Here is a 19,825-nt window from a genome sequence, read left to right as displayed (position 1 = left end):
TGGACAGCACTTTATTTAATGCTCTTTGACAAAGGTTTAAGATCAACTGTTGTAGAATTGAAAATGATGGGACGTTTAAAAATGTGAAAAATGTATTCATATCCAATCCAATGTTTAATTTCAATTAGGCGTGGCAGAAGGCTCGTAGTGATGGCTGGGAGAGAGCGTTCTGTGAGAAGAACTTCTTGTCTCAGGCCACAATGGAAATGATCATCGGGATGAGGACACAGCTGCTTGGACAACTAAGAGCCATAGGTGAGTTGAAACACCACCTCTGGAAGTAAAATGATTTACTTTTATGGAGATCTACCTAGACGTGATTGCACAGATGAAAAAAACATTTGTTTTATGGATTAATAATACCCTTTTTATACTGTAACCTGTGAACTGCACAAGGTTTGGCCAAGGCCAGGTGGTTTGGCTTTTTCCAGTGTCTAGTCAGAATCATGAAGATGAAGTTTCACTGAACAAATGTGCTGTTGTCACATTGGTGTAAATTGCTGTGACTGAGATATTCTCTTTTCTGAACCCGCTCGGATTAAGATTTTGTTTTGTTTCTTTGTAATGTGTCGTGAAGTCATTATTGAGCGCAAGTGTTATGTGAAGGAACAGCATCTTCACTGCCTTGGAGTTTATTTCAATAAACCAGAAATATGGTAAAAAAAACAATTATCTTCTGTCTTCTATGCCCTGTCTTCCTGCATCCCATGTAGTGTTTCTGTCTTGAATTGTTCTAGAACAGAATAAAAACATAATTGTGAAGTGAGTAGCCCTAACTTTGGGTTCTTCAACTTGAACCAGATTTAGGCAGAAACATCCTGGTTCGTTTCAGGTTGTTTCCAGATTGGTAAATCTGGAAATGGAAATGAATTCATATGTACTTTTAACCTGGTTTAGATTTATACACTGATCTTGCTGCCAATTTCAAATTGTAAATAAGGTTCAATTCCAGCTTTTCACTGGTGGCTTATTCCAGTATTCAATACTGGAATTAGGCTGGCAATAGTTTTTGCACAAACTTTTATATTCTTGTATATGGATGCAGTTTTTTATGCTTTGTGAAGTACTGAAGGAAATTATTCTGCAATTAAAAAAAATAAATAAAGTCTTTGTTTTATTGTGTGTACATTTTTACCATATAATGTTATAGATGTTAGTTTGGCATGGACTTCATTCAAGTTCTTGAAAGGAATTGCTTGGATGAATTGATTTTAGCTCTTAAAACTTAAGTTTCACATGAGCAATTTATTGCATTAAACTTAGATTTAGAACCAAATATTTTTAAAAGTTTTTAGTGAACCCCTTCTCAGAAAATTGACTTTTTCTATGGTTCCCTTCTTGTTCTGTGAAAGTAGTTGATGTTTTTTTTTTTACTGTTCAGCACTTATTATTTTTTATTGTATTATTGTTTTTATGTTTTGAAACAAAATACTTTGTTAAAAACCAATTACTTACTGTCTTGCTACTGGTGTTGTAGGTTTCGTTCGGGCAAGAGGGGGGGGTGACATCCGTGACGTGAACCTGAATTCGGAGAACTGGGCTGTGGTGAAAGCAGCCCTAGTGGCCGGCATGTATCCTAACCTCATCCACGTGGACAAGGAGAATGCAATGCTAATGGGCTCAAAAGAGAAGAAAGTGAGATTCCACCCTAACTCGGTGCTGAGCCAACCACTGAATAATAAGGTAAGGAATGTGTTTACAGTGTTTTTTTATTGGCCCTCAAGGTGGAGCTGTTCAATAACAAATGATTACAACAAACATAAAACGTGTTCTAACAGAGTTGAAATAATATGAGAAATAAGTCCTAATAGTGTGAGGAATATTGGGAACATATCTAGTTAATGTACATCAGGCTGATTTTTGTAATGAATAAAATAGTCAATAAGTCAAATTAATTCATCACAATTTATATAAAACATTTTTGCTGGTTACATTTATATCGCAGCCTCTGCAGAAACATGCAGACCATTCAACAAAGGAGGAGATTTACAACCCTCATTAACATCTCTGAAAACCTGCAAGTGTCTGTAAAGTTGCAGGGGTCACTTTGCTGGAATCTGTGAGAATCCTGGCAAATGAATCTTGTCCCTCACAAAGAGAATTATGTTTCTTATGAATGAATGTTTAAAAACTATGCAGTACATTCAATTAACCATATTTTTATAGATAAATGAAGAGACACATTACAGTTGTAATGGGATACATACTAATGTTTGAAGTGATGTCTTAGAATTAAAGCTTAAATCAACAATTAAATTAAAATGCTTTAAGAAAATAATAAAAATAAAACTCCTCAACAAGCATACGGTGTATGTATTAAGTATTTATCTTGTCCTCTTTGTTAAAGACAAATCTAAAGAGCAAAACCTATATAGACCAAATTCAACTTTAAAACAATGTAACATTGCTAGAACAGTTTGTTCAGAGGTTCTTTAATAATAGTTCTTTTATAAAATACCAGTAACATTTTTATGGCTGTTATGTTTTTTTACACAAACAAGTGTAAATAACAGTGGAACAATAACCAAAATCCAGTTTTATTTTAAGTACCATATTTACATTTTCTCACAGTAACATCAACTGTAGAAAACTCCTGAGCTACATTACCTTTATGTGAAGAATCTTTCTCCCCAATTTTGAGAGATACTGACAAGTTTTTGCTTTTAAAAAAAAAGTTAATTAAATTCGTCTTGAGGTTTTCAGCTCTGTCTCGGTGTTCATTTAGGTAAATAATCAATTCATCTTTTGGTATCTCTACAACTATACTGATAGCCCAGCAGGTAAAAAAGAGATTAAAAAGAGTGTGATAAATTATACAACGTCGCGTGGGCAATGCAGGGGTGTGGTAGGCCCTTGTCTTTCTTAAGTCCTCATCATTGGCTGTTGCTGTTGTAATTCTGTATTATCTTTTGTGGATTTACAGTGTTGTCCATGTATCTTGTCCATTTTTGTGTTGCTACACCTGATACACCTGAAGAAATTTTACTTCTCTGTCACGTGTAGCTTAGGGTATATATCCTGACACTCATCGTGTGGTAGTTATTCTTTGTCTAAGAATGGAATCTTGTCTGTGTGCTATAACACAACTTGGTTTATTGCAGTCCTGGTATTCTACCAAAATACTGGTAATGAATGCCCTGAAAAATTTGGCACTTTTGATGTATGTACTTTTTCTTTTGTAAATATTATTCCTTCCATTTGAGTACAAGTAAATAGTCACTGGTTTTGCACTGCATTTTTTAATCTCATCTATTTTTAGGACTGTTGTGACCAGCCGTGGACTTGCTGCCAGGCGATTAAGTCGCATGTGGTGTTAGTGGTGGGATTTGAACCCATGTGTGTACAAGCGAGGCATCTTTTCTGCTGTACCATATTCTTCGGCAGTAATGGTCAGCAGATCCAGATAAATTAAGTTCTTAAAAATTAAATAACTCATCACAGGTGATCCAGCCCTTTACTGGTGCTGATTGAAGGAGAGGCACATACTATACCTCAACAAACACCCCCGCAAGCCTGCTAGAAGCAGTTGGCAGTATGGGTTGCTGTGTCTTTGAAAGCTGTGCCAGCTAATCTCATGCTGCCCTCTGCGGCGCTCAGTCAGTTGCGTACTGATGCTTGGGGAATCCCTGTCACAATCAGCTAGTGACATGACCCCGCCTCGAATCTATGATCATAGAGCTCAGCCTGAGCTCAGGTGTGTCTTCATTAGTTAAGCCACTTGAGAGGTTCTGTCTAGCATATTAAATGTTTTTTTTCAATACCATTCCCATCCCTTTTCATAACCCTCTTGGTGCTGAGCTAATAATGCACTGCACTCTGGGTATCCTGGCTACAGCGAGCTAGCTAACATGACCCAGGCTAAGCTCGATATGCTCAGAGCGAGCACCTTTAGCACTTGAGCCACCCGGGAGCTCCATTCAATATTTGTCTAAATGAAATTTGAAATAAAATGTGATGCTCTGTCCAAACGTCACCTTGTTGTGCTGTTTTTCATTCCCAAGTCTAGAATTTGATTTCTGAAACTTATGAGTTGACATTGTTTCAGTACCTGAGCATCTTCCATTGAAAAGAGCTAGGTCTAGGCTGCACATTTTTTTAGTTCCACCTGAATGATTGTGGAATTTAAAAAAAACTGTTTTTCAAAGTACTGTGCTTTTCTGATTGTCTAAGTGTTGCATTGTCTATCATGCTTGAATTTTCAGATTCCACCAGCAAATGGTCAAGCTGCAGCTATTCAGTGTCTGCCCACCAGCTGGCTGTTATACGATGAAATGACCAGAGCTCACAGAATAGCTAGTATCAGGTGCTGTACTGTAGTGACATCGCCTACAGTTGCCATTTTTGGAGGATGTGCAAAGCTGCCGAGCACTGCTTTGCAGGAGCCATCAATGCAGAACGGTACAGTGTAGAATTTGTTTGTACTAGGACAAAATATTGCATTTTTCACAATCAGGGTTTGCACAATTTTAAATGCTTCAGAGCATGACAAAAGCTAATATGGTTCCCTTAACAAACAAATGACCCTCCAACCTCTCATAAATATTTTTTATCCTGTAGTTTCTTAGAAATTCTGCTTTATATATATTTGCAGCTAATGATATCTGTCATTTCATAAAAAGAGTTCTAAAATAGTATATGTTCAGTGTGAAGCTGCAAGGTACACAGTACAAGGAATGTTACTTTGTGCTTAACTGGTAGTGAAGACTTCTGCCTTAAAGCTGAGGCAGCTCTGGTGCTCTTCACTTTTATTTGTCTCTTCATCGAGTGATTGATGAAGAGAAACAAAGAATCACCTAAGAATATAATATTATATTTAAAAAATACAGAAGCAATTTGTTTCTCCTTTAAATGCCTGCAACATAAAGTTTTAATTTTAGTTTTTATTTGATTTTGGCATATAATGAATGCAATCTGTGTGTAATAACTAGGTGTTTTTCATTCTTTCTTGACAGCCGATGGCGTTAATGAGAGCAGTGATAGTGAAACAGAAGACCAGTCGGTTAACATGGCCACTTTGAAGATTGATGAATGGATGAAATTCAAATTGGAACATGAGGTGAAAATTAAAGTCAAGAATACAGTGCATCATCCCTCAGCTCCTTGTGTAGATTTCGTTCAGCTTGAAGAAGGAGTGAAATGTGTTCCTGACTGTAAGCTTCAGAAACACAGGGCATGTAATTAACTAGAATGCCTTTTTCTTGGCAGACAGTGCAAGATTTCTTAAATAGAAATCTCATCCCACAAAGGTTCTGCTTTAAGACAGATAATTTGGTCCGTCAGGTAATTTTTCCTAATTTTCTCTTCAAAATATCTTCTAATAAAAAAGGAACATCTCATCATGCAGTTGCATGATGCACATATTAATGTAAGCAGTTTGTTTACAAGAGAAAGCATTTTATTTTGACTGTAAAATTAATTATTTTTACCCTGGAAACTTAAGAACACATTTTCAAACAAAAATTTGAATCATAGCATATTATTGATATCCATTTCGAAGTTATTTATGTAATTAAATTTTACTACGCTACAGGTAATTCATAATGGAAATAAACATTTTCATTTTAAAATTCTTACTTAAAACCACCACTGTTATTTATTGTAATTTTAAAATATTTATTTAAATTTACATATACCTGAAACTTTGGTCTTCTATTTGGTATAAATGCAGTAAGAACTATTTGGAGAATAATTTGCCAAATAAAAATTAACTACAGCTAACAATAACAAAAACAGAATTAATGTTTTGTTACTGTTTAAGAATCAACTATTATTACATATCCACTTATCTCTGGCTAGGGTCGCAGTAACCTTGTAACCTATACCGATACTATAGAGTTCAAGACTGGACACCTTTTAAGACATTTAACATATCGCAGCCATATCACCCTGCAACTCACAACTGGCAACCCACTGAAACTCAGCAGGTGTGAGCCTGGTCAGTACCTGGATGTGAGACCTCCTGGGAAAAACTAAAGGTTGCTGCTGGAAGATAGTTAGTGTGGCCAGCGGGGGGCGCTCACCCTGTGGTCTATGTGGGTCCTAATGCCCCAGTATAGTGACGGGGACACTATACTGTAAAAGAGGCACGGTCCTTCAGATAAGACACAAAACTGAGGTCCTGACTCTGTGGTCATTAAGAATCCCAGGGTGTTTCTCGAAAAGAGTAGGGGTGTAACTCCGGCGTCCTGGCCAAATTTCCCATTGGCCCTTACCAATCATGGCCTTCTTATAATTCCTATCTAAGAATCGGCTTCATTACCCTGTTCTCCTCCCCACCGATAGCTGATATGTGGCAAGCGAACTGGCGCACTATGGCTGCCGTCACATCATCCAGGTGGATGCTGCACATTGGTGCGGGTGGAGGGGAGTCCCCATTACCTGTAAAGCGCTTTAAGTAGAGTGTCCAGAAAAGCGCTATGTATACAATTATTATTATTAACATATGTATGAAAAAAAAATAATACAATGCAAAACATACAATAGAGGAGTTACACAGAAATGCACTAAAACACATTGCAACACAATCAGGAAAATTACAAGAAATTAAACTTTGTGTGCTATCTGCCTGTGATATTTCTTGTGAGTCTAATAAATTTAGTAATTCATTCCTCACTGTCTTATACATTAAAATAGAACAGCCAAGCCTTACTGTAGGAAGCAGAACCAAAAATGACTAATAGTTTAGATTATGTAATTTTAGCAGTTGGAGCTAATTTTAAGCAGTTATGTGTTTATTTAATTGAAATAGAGTGTCTTACAAGTAACTAATATAATTGAGGATAGACACTTTTCTTTTTACTTATATCAAACACCAATACATTTTTAATACTTTACATTTCAAAATGTTTGTACAGTATTCACACATAACTGATGCTGTGTGCCAGACTTGGAGCTGTGAGATGGAGCAACAGATGGTTGTTGTGTGAGAACTATAGACAGGCTTTATACTTTACACTAACAAAGTACTGTAAGTGAAATAGTTATTCACTGCTGCCACTTGAATATCTAACAAACATGGAAGGTTTGTAAACTTCAAATCGCTAGCTAAAGGAAGGAACCATAAAACATTTGAACGCTGTACTGCTTTCATGCGGGGTAATTTTTTCGTTTGATTTGGCATTAAGACCACGAGATGGGTGTCACCCTTTTCCGCAGACGGCCAGCCTCGTGTTCCAGCTGAGGCAGAAGTGGCACAGCCTGTTCCTGCGGCGAATCCGGACCCCCTCGAAGCCCTGTACTCAAGTGGACGAGCAGACGCTGCGGGCTCTGGTATCTGTACTCACGGCCGAGGAGCATCTCGCCGGCCTGCAGCAGCCCTCCGGGATTGGTCAGAGACCCCGGCCCATGTCTGAAGAGCCCCCTCAGCTGTCATCCTGGAGGACCGCCAACAGCTGCAGGAGCTGTCCTGACGCAGAGCCTCTAGATGAAGCTTCACACGCTGAGGGGTGAATATATTCTAACATGTGGCAAGCACTAATGTGGTTTCTGCAGTTTAGAGCTGAACGATCTTGATAAGGAAATCCACTGTAATCCTGTGGGGAACTGGGGAGCAAATTTATGTAAGCTCTTATCTCAAAGTTTCAGGTCAGATTTACGTCCTATAGCATTGTGTTACCTACCGAGACAGGGACATGAATGTTTTCAGGTCTGGCTTAAAAATGTCACCTTCCCTCTGAAAATGGAGCAAGCTAGCAGGGCAAATCCTGTCTTGCTGGCTTAAAAAAAGCATGGTACTAAAAGAGATGCCAAAACAGTGTTGTATTTACTGGAGAATCTATATATAGGTTATCAAATTAGTGCAGACCATTAGATGTTATTTTCACTCATTCTCTCGTAAAATTATGAAATGCAGAATTATTACCTTTGTCTTCAAGAAATACTCATTTTTACACTAAAGGACAGGGAGCTTTACTGTAAATGTTACTGTCAGTAACAGTATCACTAGTAAAGTTTTTAAAATGATTTTTTTTATAACAGTTACAGTATGTTACAAGTATGATAGCAAATAGACCGTATACTGCAACAATTTAGTCATTTCATAGAATCAACTATTACATAGTATTTTATAATTGAGGAACACTATTTTATTTTTATAACCCAACAGATTATTTTATTTTTTTTGTATTCCCTTTGACTTTTTATGAGATTCTGAGTTTCATTGAAAGAAAGAGATCCAGTGCTGCTTTTTACCAGTGCAGAGAAAGACTCTAAACAAAGACCTATCTTGAATTTGTCTGATGTTTGCAACTCATTAGTAATTATATCTGTTAATCACTATTAGAAGACTGGGTACATCCCTAGGCACTCTTAGGTTTGCTTTGTATTGTTATGGGGGGATTGACCATGAAAGAGAATGTCAATATGGATGTTTAACATAGTTGATAAATGCTGTTAATTTCTACTTAAAGCCTTGGTCCTAAAATGTATTACAGTTTAAGAAAAGTCAAATAATTACTCTATTGATTTTGGGATTATGCATGCAAGAATGATGAGGGCACTCTCAGTAGTATATTTAGGCAAGTGAAAATAAAAGCTACATTCCATGTGAATTAATCCTGAATGATGTCTTACTGTTATATGGGTCAAGGACAGTGGCATCGTATCAGAATCCAGAGTAACCCGTAAAGTGGATATAATTACTTTCAAGCTGTTTGATGGATTTGAACCCAGCTTTTCATGGAATGATTGTTCATTGTTAGATATATTGCAGCTGGAAATCAAAGATGAAAGATTGGCAAACTTTTTCCTCTCACACTTAAGTCAAGTAACTGCATTAATTGGGTCTTTTTCAGTGCCACTTTATCGGCGGATCAGTAACGTTTTACTCTTTCAGGGATTTATTACTTTGTCTTAAATTAGACGGAACTACTAATCTTTCAATGTATTTCAGGGGCTTAAGGAATGAGACAAAAAAAGCAACCAGTCTTCCAGTCTAAGCGAATAAATGGGAAAACTCAATGTGTCAAAAGACACAATAGGGAAAACTGGTAGTTTTGCATATGAGTATAATAGTTTTTTTGTTCTCTTGCTTTATGGGGCACCTTGTGGTAAACCTGGCCTCAGTCCAAGTCAGTCCAGTCCAAGTACTTGTAGTGCTTACTTCTAGTGATCTGTGGCATTGGCAGATGTAACCTTGTGCACAAGCTCTGATGAACCAGCTGCCAGTCTATTAGTTCTGTCCCGCAGATCTGCCTTCTAGCACTTCGCTTGCAACCCCTTCTGTTTTTGACATATGAAAAAGAAAAAAACCTAGAACTGTTCCCCTGCGAGCTCTAAACTTTATCATATTCAGAACCACCCCCCCCCAAAAAAAAAAAAAACTGACCTTTTCACTTTGAAAAATGTTTTTCCATTTAATATCACACAATAAAGGAACAAAATAATCAATAAAGTACAGCAATGTGAGAAAGTATTCCAGTTTTCAATACCTTTGAAAACATTTTATAATGATGGAAGTTACCATGTAACATCAGCATTATTAAGGATGATAAAAAATCATTAGGACTATTTTAAACTTTTAAGAGCTGATTAGAAATTCATAAGGGCAGTAGTGGTATGTGATCAGTAAATTAACTGCCACAAAATAAATTCCATCCTTATTGCATAAAACTAGTAAATCTTGTTAATACTAATACTTGTGCTAATACAGGTGTAATAGAATTGATTTATGTAATGTAATTTTACAACTACAATCAATCATGTATTCATGTAATACAAAAGAGTAATGACAACTGTATTTTGATTAATATTAAGGGAGTGTGAGCCAAAACATGTAGGAGGACTAAGATGCTTTCTAACTTTTTTTTGCAATTGTTTGATTAATGTACAGTATCTGTGGAACTACCAGTAAAGGCTCAGGACAATATTGAAATGATTTTTCTTAAGATGACATTGGATACCTCTTATAACATTGAACATTAACATAAAATAGTGGGGCCATGGCATAACAATCTTAGAATAATTCAAGATGAGATAAATGGGTCATTAGTTTATATACTGTAGTTTATACAGTATGTGTTATCATAAATCATGCTTATTTTTTTTTATTGAAAATATAATTTTGTGAAACTTGCATGTATTAAATACACAAAATTCAGATGTATTTGTTAAAGTATCCACATAAGGAGATTGTGCCTTTGCAGTGAAAGTACACGCACTGTATGTGTTACAGAGCTTGTTGCTTGATTATTCACTTGCGTTCTTCACATTGAGAACATTGTAAGATTGCACAGGCAGAGCCCTGTGTTAGAATCTATAGGAGTGGCAGAAGGCTTTATTCACTACATTGGTGAAGTTGTTCCCACATTTTATCTGAAATCTGTCTTCACTGTAGGGCTCAGGGGATGTCTCCATCTCCGGCACTTTACCAGCCAAAGGGATACAAGGAAAAGAGGGCTCCACGTGTGAAACGCAACGCTGATGACAGGTCAGATCAGTCTTCTGTGAAATCAACAGACAGCAACAGCTATCCCAGTCCCTGTGCCAGCCCTTCACCCCCCTCCTCAGGGAAGGTAAATAACCTTTCAGCATTATGGTCCTTCTGTTTTTTCCTGCTGCCTTTTCTCAAGGTTGAGCAACTGTCTTTGAAACAGTTTTTGGAATGCCTCTTGACGGTTTTTATCTACAAATACAAACCATTGCTGTTCATTTTCTGTGAGGCCGGAGGGCGTTCAGCCACCTGGTTCTTTCTTTACATGGTTTGAAGAGAGAGGCTCAGTGTACAGTAGTTGGCATTCTTGAGTCAGTCATTAAACACTAAGATAAATGCAGTTCCTACCAATTTTGACACAAGTGCCCTTTTCAGGAAAATTGTCAAATGTTTTGGGATCTACTGCAGTGCAGAAAGTTTTATTCAGGTGTCTCAGAACTGCCCTCTGTTATTTAATGGAGTGGTGATGTGGTGCTTCACATAAGTCACTCTTTTCTTTGAGAATTCCGGAAAATGTTACAGAAAACACGAACAAACTGTTCCTGCAGTACGTTTACATGCAGCGTACTACGTCCAGCCTGATTTCCTGGACAAAACGTGGTGTCTATAAATACTGCAGTAATAATCTTCCTTGGGTAGGGAACCTATAGTTTACTTTGCATATGCTGCTATCTCACAAACTTAAGAAGGTTAATGTATTAATAGTATTTATATTCAGATTGAATGCAGAACATGGCGTGCCCTGTTAGGGGTTGGAGATTTATCCATTGGTATCAAATAAGCTACTTCAGTATCAGTTTTAAATGGGTTATATTTTCTTTAATCCACATATCCAGATATGTTAAATTTCACATTTCTTTATTTTTGAAATACTTTTGATACTTTTGAATACTTTTAACTTTTGAGTGAATTATTTTTGAATACTCATTCCTTGCTTTTTAGTATTCTGTACAACTATATTGCTAGGCTTAAACTAATACTATGAACTGAATCTTAACATTTCTGGTACGTACAGTAGGTACTGACTGTTGAATATCAGTAAAATCTGCATCAACCTTTATTTTCTAGTGTTCCAAATCAGCCTCACCAAGGCCAAATACATTGGTGCGCTACTTTATCATGAAAAGCAGCAATCTCCGCAACATTGAGATCTCCCAGCAAAAAGGAATTTGGTCCACTACACCAAGTAATGAGTTGAAACTGAACCGTGCATTCCTGGAAAGCAGTAATGTTTTCCTAGTGTTTTCTGTGCAAGGATCTGGACACTTTCAGGTGGGTATTTTAAAAAACTTTAATTACATTTTTCAATTCATTTTAACGCTTGAAACAGTGTATAAATAATACAAATTGGATGAAGCCAATGGATTTTTAAAAATGATTTTCATTGCTAATTTAAGCGAAAGAAGTCTTCACCCGCATATTCGTTTTAAACGCACCTCAATGTAGTTTTCAGTTGTGTAATTTATATTATCCTGTTGATGTTACACGGGTATGAGTAGAAGGGAAATGTAATGTGAATTTAAAGCTTTTTTCACCATTCAAAAATATTTGCCCAGAACAGCAAATTGCTATTCAACTTGAATCACACAGAGCAGCAATTTTCTTTTTTCCTCACACAGGATAGATAATACCACGGGCTTGCAGGGATTACCAGTTTAAGATGAGCTAAATTTTCCCAGCTGGTGGCACTTTGTGTATTGTACACTGTATGTGAACTCTCCACCACAGCAGGCAGACAGAATAGACTGGAATCAGACTGGCAGTCTTCAGGCTACAGGGATTTTTAGTGTGTACATTAATGAAGTTATCAGTATAGTGCATATTTTAATAATTTTAACAACAGTGCCACTTATGTTTCTAACTGTCTTTACACTTAGTCATCAGTGTGAACTCTGTTGGATTTATTCTAATCTCCAATATGATATCTCAGATACAAGATTTGTCAGATTGATCAGATTGAATCACAGGAAATGTCTTACATAAAATGGGAAATTATTTTCCAAATTAAAATTAATCAAGCAAGGAATCTTGTTTTTGTTTTTGTTTATTTGCTGTAAGAAAGGATCCTTCTCTGCTCTGTTTCATTGTCAAATCGTAAATGAGAAATATACGATAAATATATTTCTGATGTTTCCTCCACCCTTTACAACTTTGCTTGGATTTAACTTGACAAGTGAACGAATAATTGAAAAATAGTAACATTTGGCAGTGCTTTAGATTAAGACAAAGGAAATCATTCAGTCCAAATATTCTGTCATCCCAGCCACTGCCGATGGTCTAGATTGTTTATCTACAGTATATCAGGGTTTTCTGCCTCCTGCTCCATGCAATATACAGTATAAAGTAGTAACAAGCTCCTGCACTCCAAATTTAAAGCCCAATGGCACTTTATTCCTCCATAACAAGTTAGGTGTTGTATTAACACAGGACCTAAGCAAGCTAGCTACAGTCTCGCACTATCAGAAGGTGCTGTGTGTTTCAAATTCACTTTACTGTTATTGTATTAAATGGCAGCAGAGCAAGGCTCATGCCAAATAGTTTTCTGCTTGTTATTACAGCTTGGGCAAAACAATGATTAAAAGAATATTCCTCTCCCAAATAAGTTGAATGTAAGTTGCTGCTTTTTTCCTTTTGCAGTGGAATCAATGCTATTGTTTGGGTGCTGCTGTTTGAACTGACTGCTCAGTTAGCTATAGTTATCTCTAGATACTGTGACTGAATGAAATACATAAGTTACTTTCTTGTATGCATGAAAGTAACACAAGGAGACTTTCTCCACCTCCTAAAAGTGAATCAGTATGAATCAGCTATTTGCTTTTCTTAAGTTGCAAGAGGGATTTAAAAACTTTTATTAAAAAATCAACACACGCCTTCCCCTACGCATCATCTTGGAGTCACTATATGGGAAAACCTTTTGGCCTTTTTCACTTTAATCACAGAGTTATAACAAATCCAGAAGTACAACTTAAGAAAAAAGTAAAAACATAATTTTAAAATGTATTTTTTAATCACTCAATTTGCTCTTCATTTCCAGCTTTAAAAGTCCTGTTTGTACTGTAGTATTGCTTCTTTGCTACTCTAATGTTTAATTCATCTTAAGCTACCCTTATTAGTCTGATGTTTTGCACATTATTAAATGTTTACGGACTCATGGTAAAAAATGCATTGATGAGTTAGTATTACTAGGTTAGAGTCAGCCTAATTTTTTCTCTGTATCTACGCATGCTTTATTAACATCCTATGGGACCTCAGTTTATATATTAACACTGATCAGAACCGTATTCAAAAAGCTAGGCCTAACCTACAGTAGCATTATCACTACTCTATTTATTGTAAGTTAATACATAATTTCCATTAATCTTTTTTATGCAGCTTAATCTAAAGGATGACCTAAGATTTTGCCAAATCCGTGTCTTTCACAAAAATATTTGCGGACCACTTTAATGCCTTCTGATTTCCTCATTAGAAAGTATGTGCAATGGTATGTGTAGGAACTGGTATGCCCGAAGGGCTTTAGAGTATTTTTATGCATGTGAAAGCCTAACAGCTGCAGAAGATGCTCAGATGAATGGACTGGGATATTGAATTTGTATTGTGTTCAGTGTCATTGATGTAGTACTAAAAGATGAATGGTTTCTTGTGTTTCAGGGTTATGCTAGAATGGCCACGGAAATAGGGCATGAAAGAAGTCAGGAGTGGGGCTCGACAAGTCTTGGGGGGATTTTCAAGGTTGAATGGGTCAGGAAAGAGAGCCTTCCTTTTCAGTATGCACAGCAATTGCTCAACCCCTGGAATGAAAATAAGAAAGTACAAATAAGCAGAGATGGACAGGTGAGTGCCTTTAAAATACAGCTACAGTGCGGTCCGTAAGTATTTGCACAGTGACACAATGTGTGCTGTTTTGGCTTTGTACTCCAGCACATTGGATTTGAAATGAAACAATGACTATGTATGAGCTTAAAGTGCAGAATGTCAGCTTCAATTTGAGGGTATTTACATCTATATTGGGTGAACCATATAGGAATCACAGCCCTTTTTATACATAGTCCTCCCATTTTAGGGGACCAAAAGTAATTGGACACATTAATTAATAATTGCTTACACGTATATTGTAAGCGTACAAGCTTTTAACATAATCTTAAATAAAATTTGGCATGTTTGCAATTGATGACTCCCTGACTGCCAAAGGCTAATGATCAAATTGTAATAGTAGTAATGTTTATGATGCATTTGAACAGTAAATCATTGTATCACATAATACTTATTTTTATGTTTTTTTGAATGTGTCTTTTTTTCTAAAGAAGTATGCACTCTTCTAGAAAATGATATTGAAGGACTTATTTCCTTATATTAAAATATTAAGTCCCATAATTAAAAACTGTATTTTAAAAAGAAAACTTAATGTAATACATAAGTCAGTGTATTACATGTAAATATACTCTATAAGTGGTGTATCCTGACAATATTTTTAAATAATTCTTTAAATTTAGAAAAGATTCTTGCCTTTTATCACGTTAAAGAATCAGTACCAAATACTGCTCAACTCCTCTTAGCACTACAACCCATAGATTCAAAAGAGTTAAAAAGGTTAAAAATATGACGTGATGTTATAATAGTGAATATTAATTGTCAAGTTACAATTAGAAAGTAGTGAAAGAGTATGTACACAGTCCTTCCTTGTGTTTTTAATAATACCTCTGCTTCTTTGCTGAGCAGGAGATTGAGCCTCAAGTTGGTGGTCAGCTGGTACAGCTGTGGGATCGGATCTCTGGGACAGTGAAGCAGTCGTATGGTGCATCTGGAGTGGTACGTGCTTATTTTACACACCGCAAGGATGCTAAAGTCACTTTATAAATAGAAGGGTGTCCTTGCAAATCTCAGTGGAAAGAGCCTAGCAGCTGTAGTAGAGCTTTGCCACATGAAATCATCTTGCTGTGTTATTACAGCTGCTGGAAGGGGTGGCTGGTGAAGGATATTGACCTTCTTAATTTGGTATTTGTTAGTAACCACAGTTTCTAATAACAAATAAGATATTCCTTTCCCTGATATATGCTCGTTGTGCTGCTTTTTTCTCTTCCTAAATTTTAAACAGCAGCTGAGGTTTGTGAGGATGTAGTAGAGTCCATCATGTAGCAGAGTGTGCTCTCAACTATTCAAAGAACAGCTATGTTGCAGAGAAGAAGAAACCCTTATCTTTGGCTGTCTGGCCACCATATAATTATTTGATATATATAAAGAAGCAGTGGGTACTGTTGTTTGATTTAGCCTTCAATATAGCAGTTCAACTTTGTTTACATGATATATTGTATACATTTAAAAAATATAAAGTAATGTTCAAATATCATTTAAAAAATGTGGTAATTGCAAAACCTTATCGGTTGAGAAAGGGGCAATTTGCTGTAAAAAACATAGGAAACTATTTACTTTTAAAAATTGCCCTTGACAGTGATTTCTGAGCTCATATAAACAAAACACTTATTTGCTTCTTGTCTTTTACTTCAGTGTTTTTTAATCCTGGAGTACCTCAGTGCCAGCTGATTTTTGTACCAGCTGGGTCCTTAATCTCCAGTGCTAATTACTGCCAGTAATTGATCTACTTGCTTGTTTTGACTTTTTTTCTACACTCCAGTCTTGGTTTAAAAGAAATTCTCTAATACAGTGGTTCTCAGCTGTGGTCCTGGGTATCCCCTGTGTCTGCTGGATTTTCTCCAGCCAAGTTCTTAATCACAGGCTAATTTATTTTAATATTCTATTTGGGGCATTTTTAGAATTTGCTGTACACAGTAATGGAACTGAATGAGTTTCGTAATTGGTATGAACTTTGTGCTAATTGGTAAGTTTCAAGACTGTCCCCATTCGGGTGTGTGAGCTGAAACATAAGCAGATTTACTCAAGTACTACAGAAGGAAAAAAATAAAAAACCTAAAGGCTCAGGAAGTTGTCTGATACAGTTTTACTCCCACCTGTGTCAGTTCATCAATATATTATCAATAAAAGGGTATCTGGAGTCCCAATTTCTCAGACTTGTTATTAAATATCGGTAACAATAAATTAATTGATGTTCTAGAAAAAATATACAAATTTCAAATTAAGCACAAAAACACGTCACCAGAAGTTTTGTTGCCTTATTTTGCATTGCATAATATGGTACTGCACATACCTTGAAATTCTGTCTGTTTTGTGATGTAAATTGGAGGTTTTGCTAGTTACCGTGTTCATTTTACTTTTATTGTGGTTTGAAATGCACTTATCAGTGCTGATTCTTTCCAACCCTGAAATATAAAAGTGTTACAGTTCACCTTTAAGAGCTGTTAAGTCAGAAATAAGGGAACAAATTGTTAATAATCAAATTTAGGAGAAACTGCATGCCTTTCTGTGTACTGATGTTATAACTTGATGATATAACTATTTTTGAAACTAAGGACTGAAAAAAGTTAACCAGGAAGCAGATCAGTTACAGGCACCGTTTATCACTGTTGTTTTAAGGGCCCATCTGGAAAAAAAACAGCACAAAGGGGTACTCCAGGACCAGGATTTAGAGCCACTATTTTATTTAATTGTTACATAGACAAAATTGGATATTTATCATTTGCTTTTGTTTATTTGTGGCTGTAGTGCTGAGAAAAAAAATGGTGAACTTCATACATTATCTGCAAAGGAACAAGTAATAGGTTTATTCCATGCTGAAAAAAAGAAGAACACCTGAAGAAGGCCCCACGGCCAAAACGTTGTGTTTTTTTCTTCTTTTTTTCAGCATGGAATAAACCTATTACTTGTTCCTTTGCAGCCTACACATGCTGACGTAGCTACCCACCTGAACTACTACAGCCTTCATATATTATCTTATAGTTTCAATTAAAAATGTAATTTGAACTTTATGAAAGTCTTAATAAAATATAACCTGATATATAAATAAAAGCCGTAAGATAGATCTGAATGATATAATTAACAAAATGATCCAAATAATAAATATCCTAATTGTTTTAAGTTAACAAGGGGTTCACCTTTTATTTCACAGTGAATCTGAATTTTCCTTTTTTTTTTCTTTGTCATACGCCATTGCATCTCTAAATAAATTGTTCAGTTAAGGTTATCTTAAGAAATTAAAATTCATATTACAGTAAATTTAGGGGTTCACAACCTTTTTCCTCTGCATTGTATATACATTAACTTTGAAAGTCCCACAACTTCCTTGTTTATTATGTGTTGTTATTTTTTGTTGTTAATCAATCAAGATGTGCTTATTAAAAACAATAACTTAAAACTGAGGCATTACTCTTACATCTTTTACAGCAGTGGGGCATCGAATAGTTTAGACATCTAAAGGACTTAAATAAAAAACATAGCCTTTTCACTTAAAAAATACATTTTTAGCCATAGTTGAACTATTAATTTGTGCAATTTAATGTTAGGCCTGAGTGGATTTAAAAAAATATTTTGTAGTTCTTTGGAAAAGCGACTGCCCTTTAAAAGTATTTAACTGTACTTTTTTTCCCTTTCTAGCCTTAATGACTGACCTTATTTCCGACTATCTCTATGAAGATGTTACTTCCTAAATGCTGGACTATGTAGCAATCTATGCCAACTAAGAGCTGTGTTTGAATGAAGATTGTTACTTGTATTTTTTGCTGTTTTCTATGCATTCAAAATATACAGTAAGAATATTTGTAAAGATTGCTCTGATATTTTAACACTAATATACAGTAGGTAAGTAGTATTAAAGGAAATAGTACTTAGTTTAATGTGTGTTTCATTGTACTGAATCACTTCCCTAAAGATTAAAACAACATCCTCCAAATGGAAGCAAAGCTGACCCATTAATGCTGATTACATATTCCATTTTTTTCTGAAATGTCAAACTGTTCAGGTTAACATTTTTCATTTATGTAACTTGTGTTCAGGTACATTTGCCTTTTAGGTACAATTATGTTCATGTTTAAGAATTTCATGGTCTTTAATTTAAATGCCACACAATACATTGTGGAAAGTTTTGATGTTAAGTCATGTTTATAATTTGTACAATTTTAATTAATGTTATATAACACAGAAAGAAGAGTATGAAAAAAATTACCTAGGTTGGATCCTTGAAACTGTTATCCTGATATGAAGTGCACTTTGGAAGGACTATGTGAACAAGTGTTTCTATCTGAAGCCATCAAAGGCTTCCCTTGTTAAGGACACAAACCTTTAATAAAACATTTAATAATGACATCTTCAGTGAGGACTCATAGTGGTGGACTGAGTTACTGCATCAGCCTGATTAGGACCAAATTATTGCTTAACTGTCATTTATACATGCTAGATAGAAGTCAATTGAGTCTTCACTTTCATTTTTTCATATAAACTGAAAGTGGCTTACAGTATCTTTGTCAGAAATACTGGAAGCACAGTACTACAGTATAAAGTCCATTCAGAGCTGAGCATCCCAGTCTGTTCTGGGTCTGTTCTTCTAGTCCACATCTGTCTTGCTCTAATGAAAGGGGTGGCGAGTGTGCTTCTGTCCACCAGTCTGTAGGAATTTTGTTGTCTGGTGAAAGTTTTGTTTTCATTTTGTGTTTAATTCGGTTTTGCAAAGGTAAACTGAAAGGTAAACGTCCGTTAAATTTTGTGGGTTCCAGCTGTTTTATAATAACTCTTCCATTGCACTATATGTATATTTGCAGTTACTGCAGAAAAACTGTTTAATACAATCGCAACTTTAAAAGTATTCCGTGATGCAAACATGTTGGTGACCTGATAATTTTATGTTTACATTACATTTACATTATGTTTATGGTTACATTATTTACTATGTTCTTAGTGTTGTAATTAAATAAATATTTGGATGTATACATGTTTATTATTGTGTTTCTTGATGTAGAGATATAGTTCAATTGCAATTTGGTATGAAATAACTCCAGATAAGAAGTTTAAGCTAAAAATAATGTTAATATGCTACTAATGTCATGTTGGTCCTAAGACTAGAAGATTCCAGTGCATGAATACAAAAGATTGTTGAACAGGAAGGCAAGGTGCACTGATAAGTAATTGACACAAACTTCATCACGGTACATTTTCAGTTCTTGGTTCTATTTAATTTTATTAACTAATAGGTGTACAAACCAAAAGACTCTTAACACAATCAAATCTGATACATAAAATGAATTATATTTTGTACAGCTATATTCTTATGTATTTTCAATATTAGTAAAAACAGCTTGACATTGTTCATGTAATTTATGTAAGTGATCAATAATTAGATATTTAACAAAGGGTTTAGTATGTAGTAAATATTGTAAAGGTACTTTAATGGCTTGGTCTTAAAGTGGAACCCAAAGGATAAAGCCATAATAGGCCATATATAATATAAGGCCTGAATTAAAAAAAAAAACACTGCATGACGTAATAATGTTCTGT

At 35.5% G+C, this 19,825-nt stretch overlaps 1 protein-coding gene across 3 annotated transcripts in view; it reads left to right on the top strand.

The window, feature by feature from the left end:
* The window catches only part of ythdc2 (YTH domain containing 2), a 35,801-nt gene extending 16,543 nt beyond the window's left edge, over nt 1–19,258 (top strand). For 2 of the 3 annotated variants that reach the window (XM_088629942.1, XM_088629941.1), the window contains exons 22-31: nt 129–255; nt 1,478–1,683; nt 4,203–4,398; nt 4,953–5,056; nt 7,156–7,445; nt 10,334–10,511; nt 11,498–11,701; nt 14,078–14,260; nt 15,146–15,235; nt 17,933–19,258. In XM_088629942.1, coding sequence (XP_088486068.1) covers nt 129–255; nt 1,478–1,683; nt 4,203–4,398; nt 4,953–5,056; nt 7,156–7,445; nt 10,334–10,511; nt 11,498–11,701; nt 14,078–14,260; nt 15,146–15,235; nt 17,933–17,938 — 1,584 coding nt within the window. In that variant the 3' untranslated portion in view covers nt 17,939–19,258. Of the gene's footprint in view, nt 1–128; nt 256–1,477; nt 1,684–4,202; nt 4,399–4,952; nt 5,057–7,155; nt 7,446–10,333; nt 10,512–11,497; nt 11,702–12,987; nt 13,039–14,077; nt 14,261–15,145; nt 15,236–17,932 lie in introns of those variants that run through there. The other variant, XM_088629943.1, reaches the window with a different exon arrangement.
* The last annotated feature ends 567 nt before the right edge of the window (nt 19,259–19,825 follow it).

Source organism: Lepisosteus platostomus, chromosome 4, assembly GCF_059453375.1.
Source record: "Lepisosteus platostomus isolate fLepPlt1 chromosome 4, fLepPlt1.hap1, whole genome shotgun sequence".
In the NCBI taxonomy this organism is placed as follows: Eukaryota; Metazoa; Chordata; class Actinopteri; order Semionotiformes; family Lepisosteidae; genus Lepisosteus; species Lepisosteus platostomus.
Note: the sequence above shows the minus strand (reverse complement) of the source record. Positions and strands in the feature narration are given on the sequence as shown.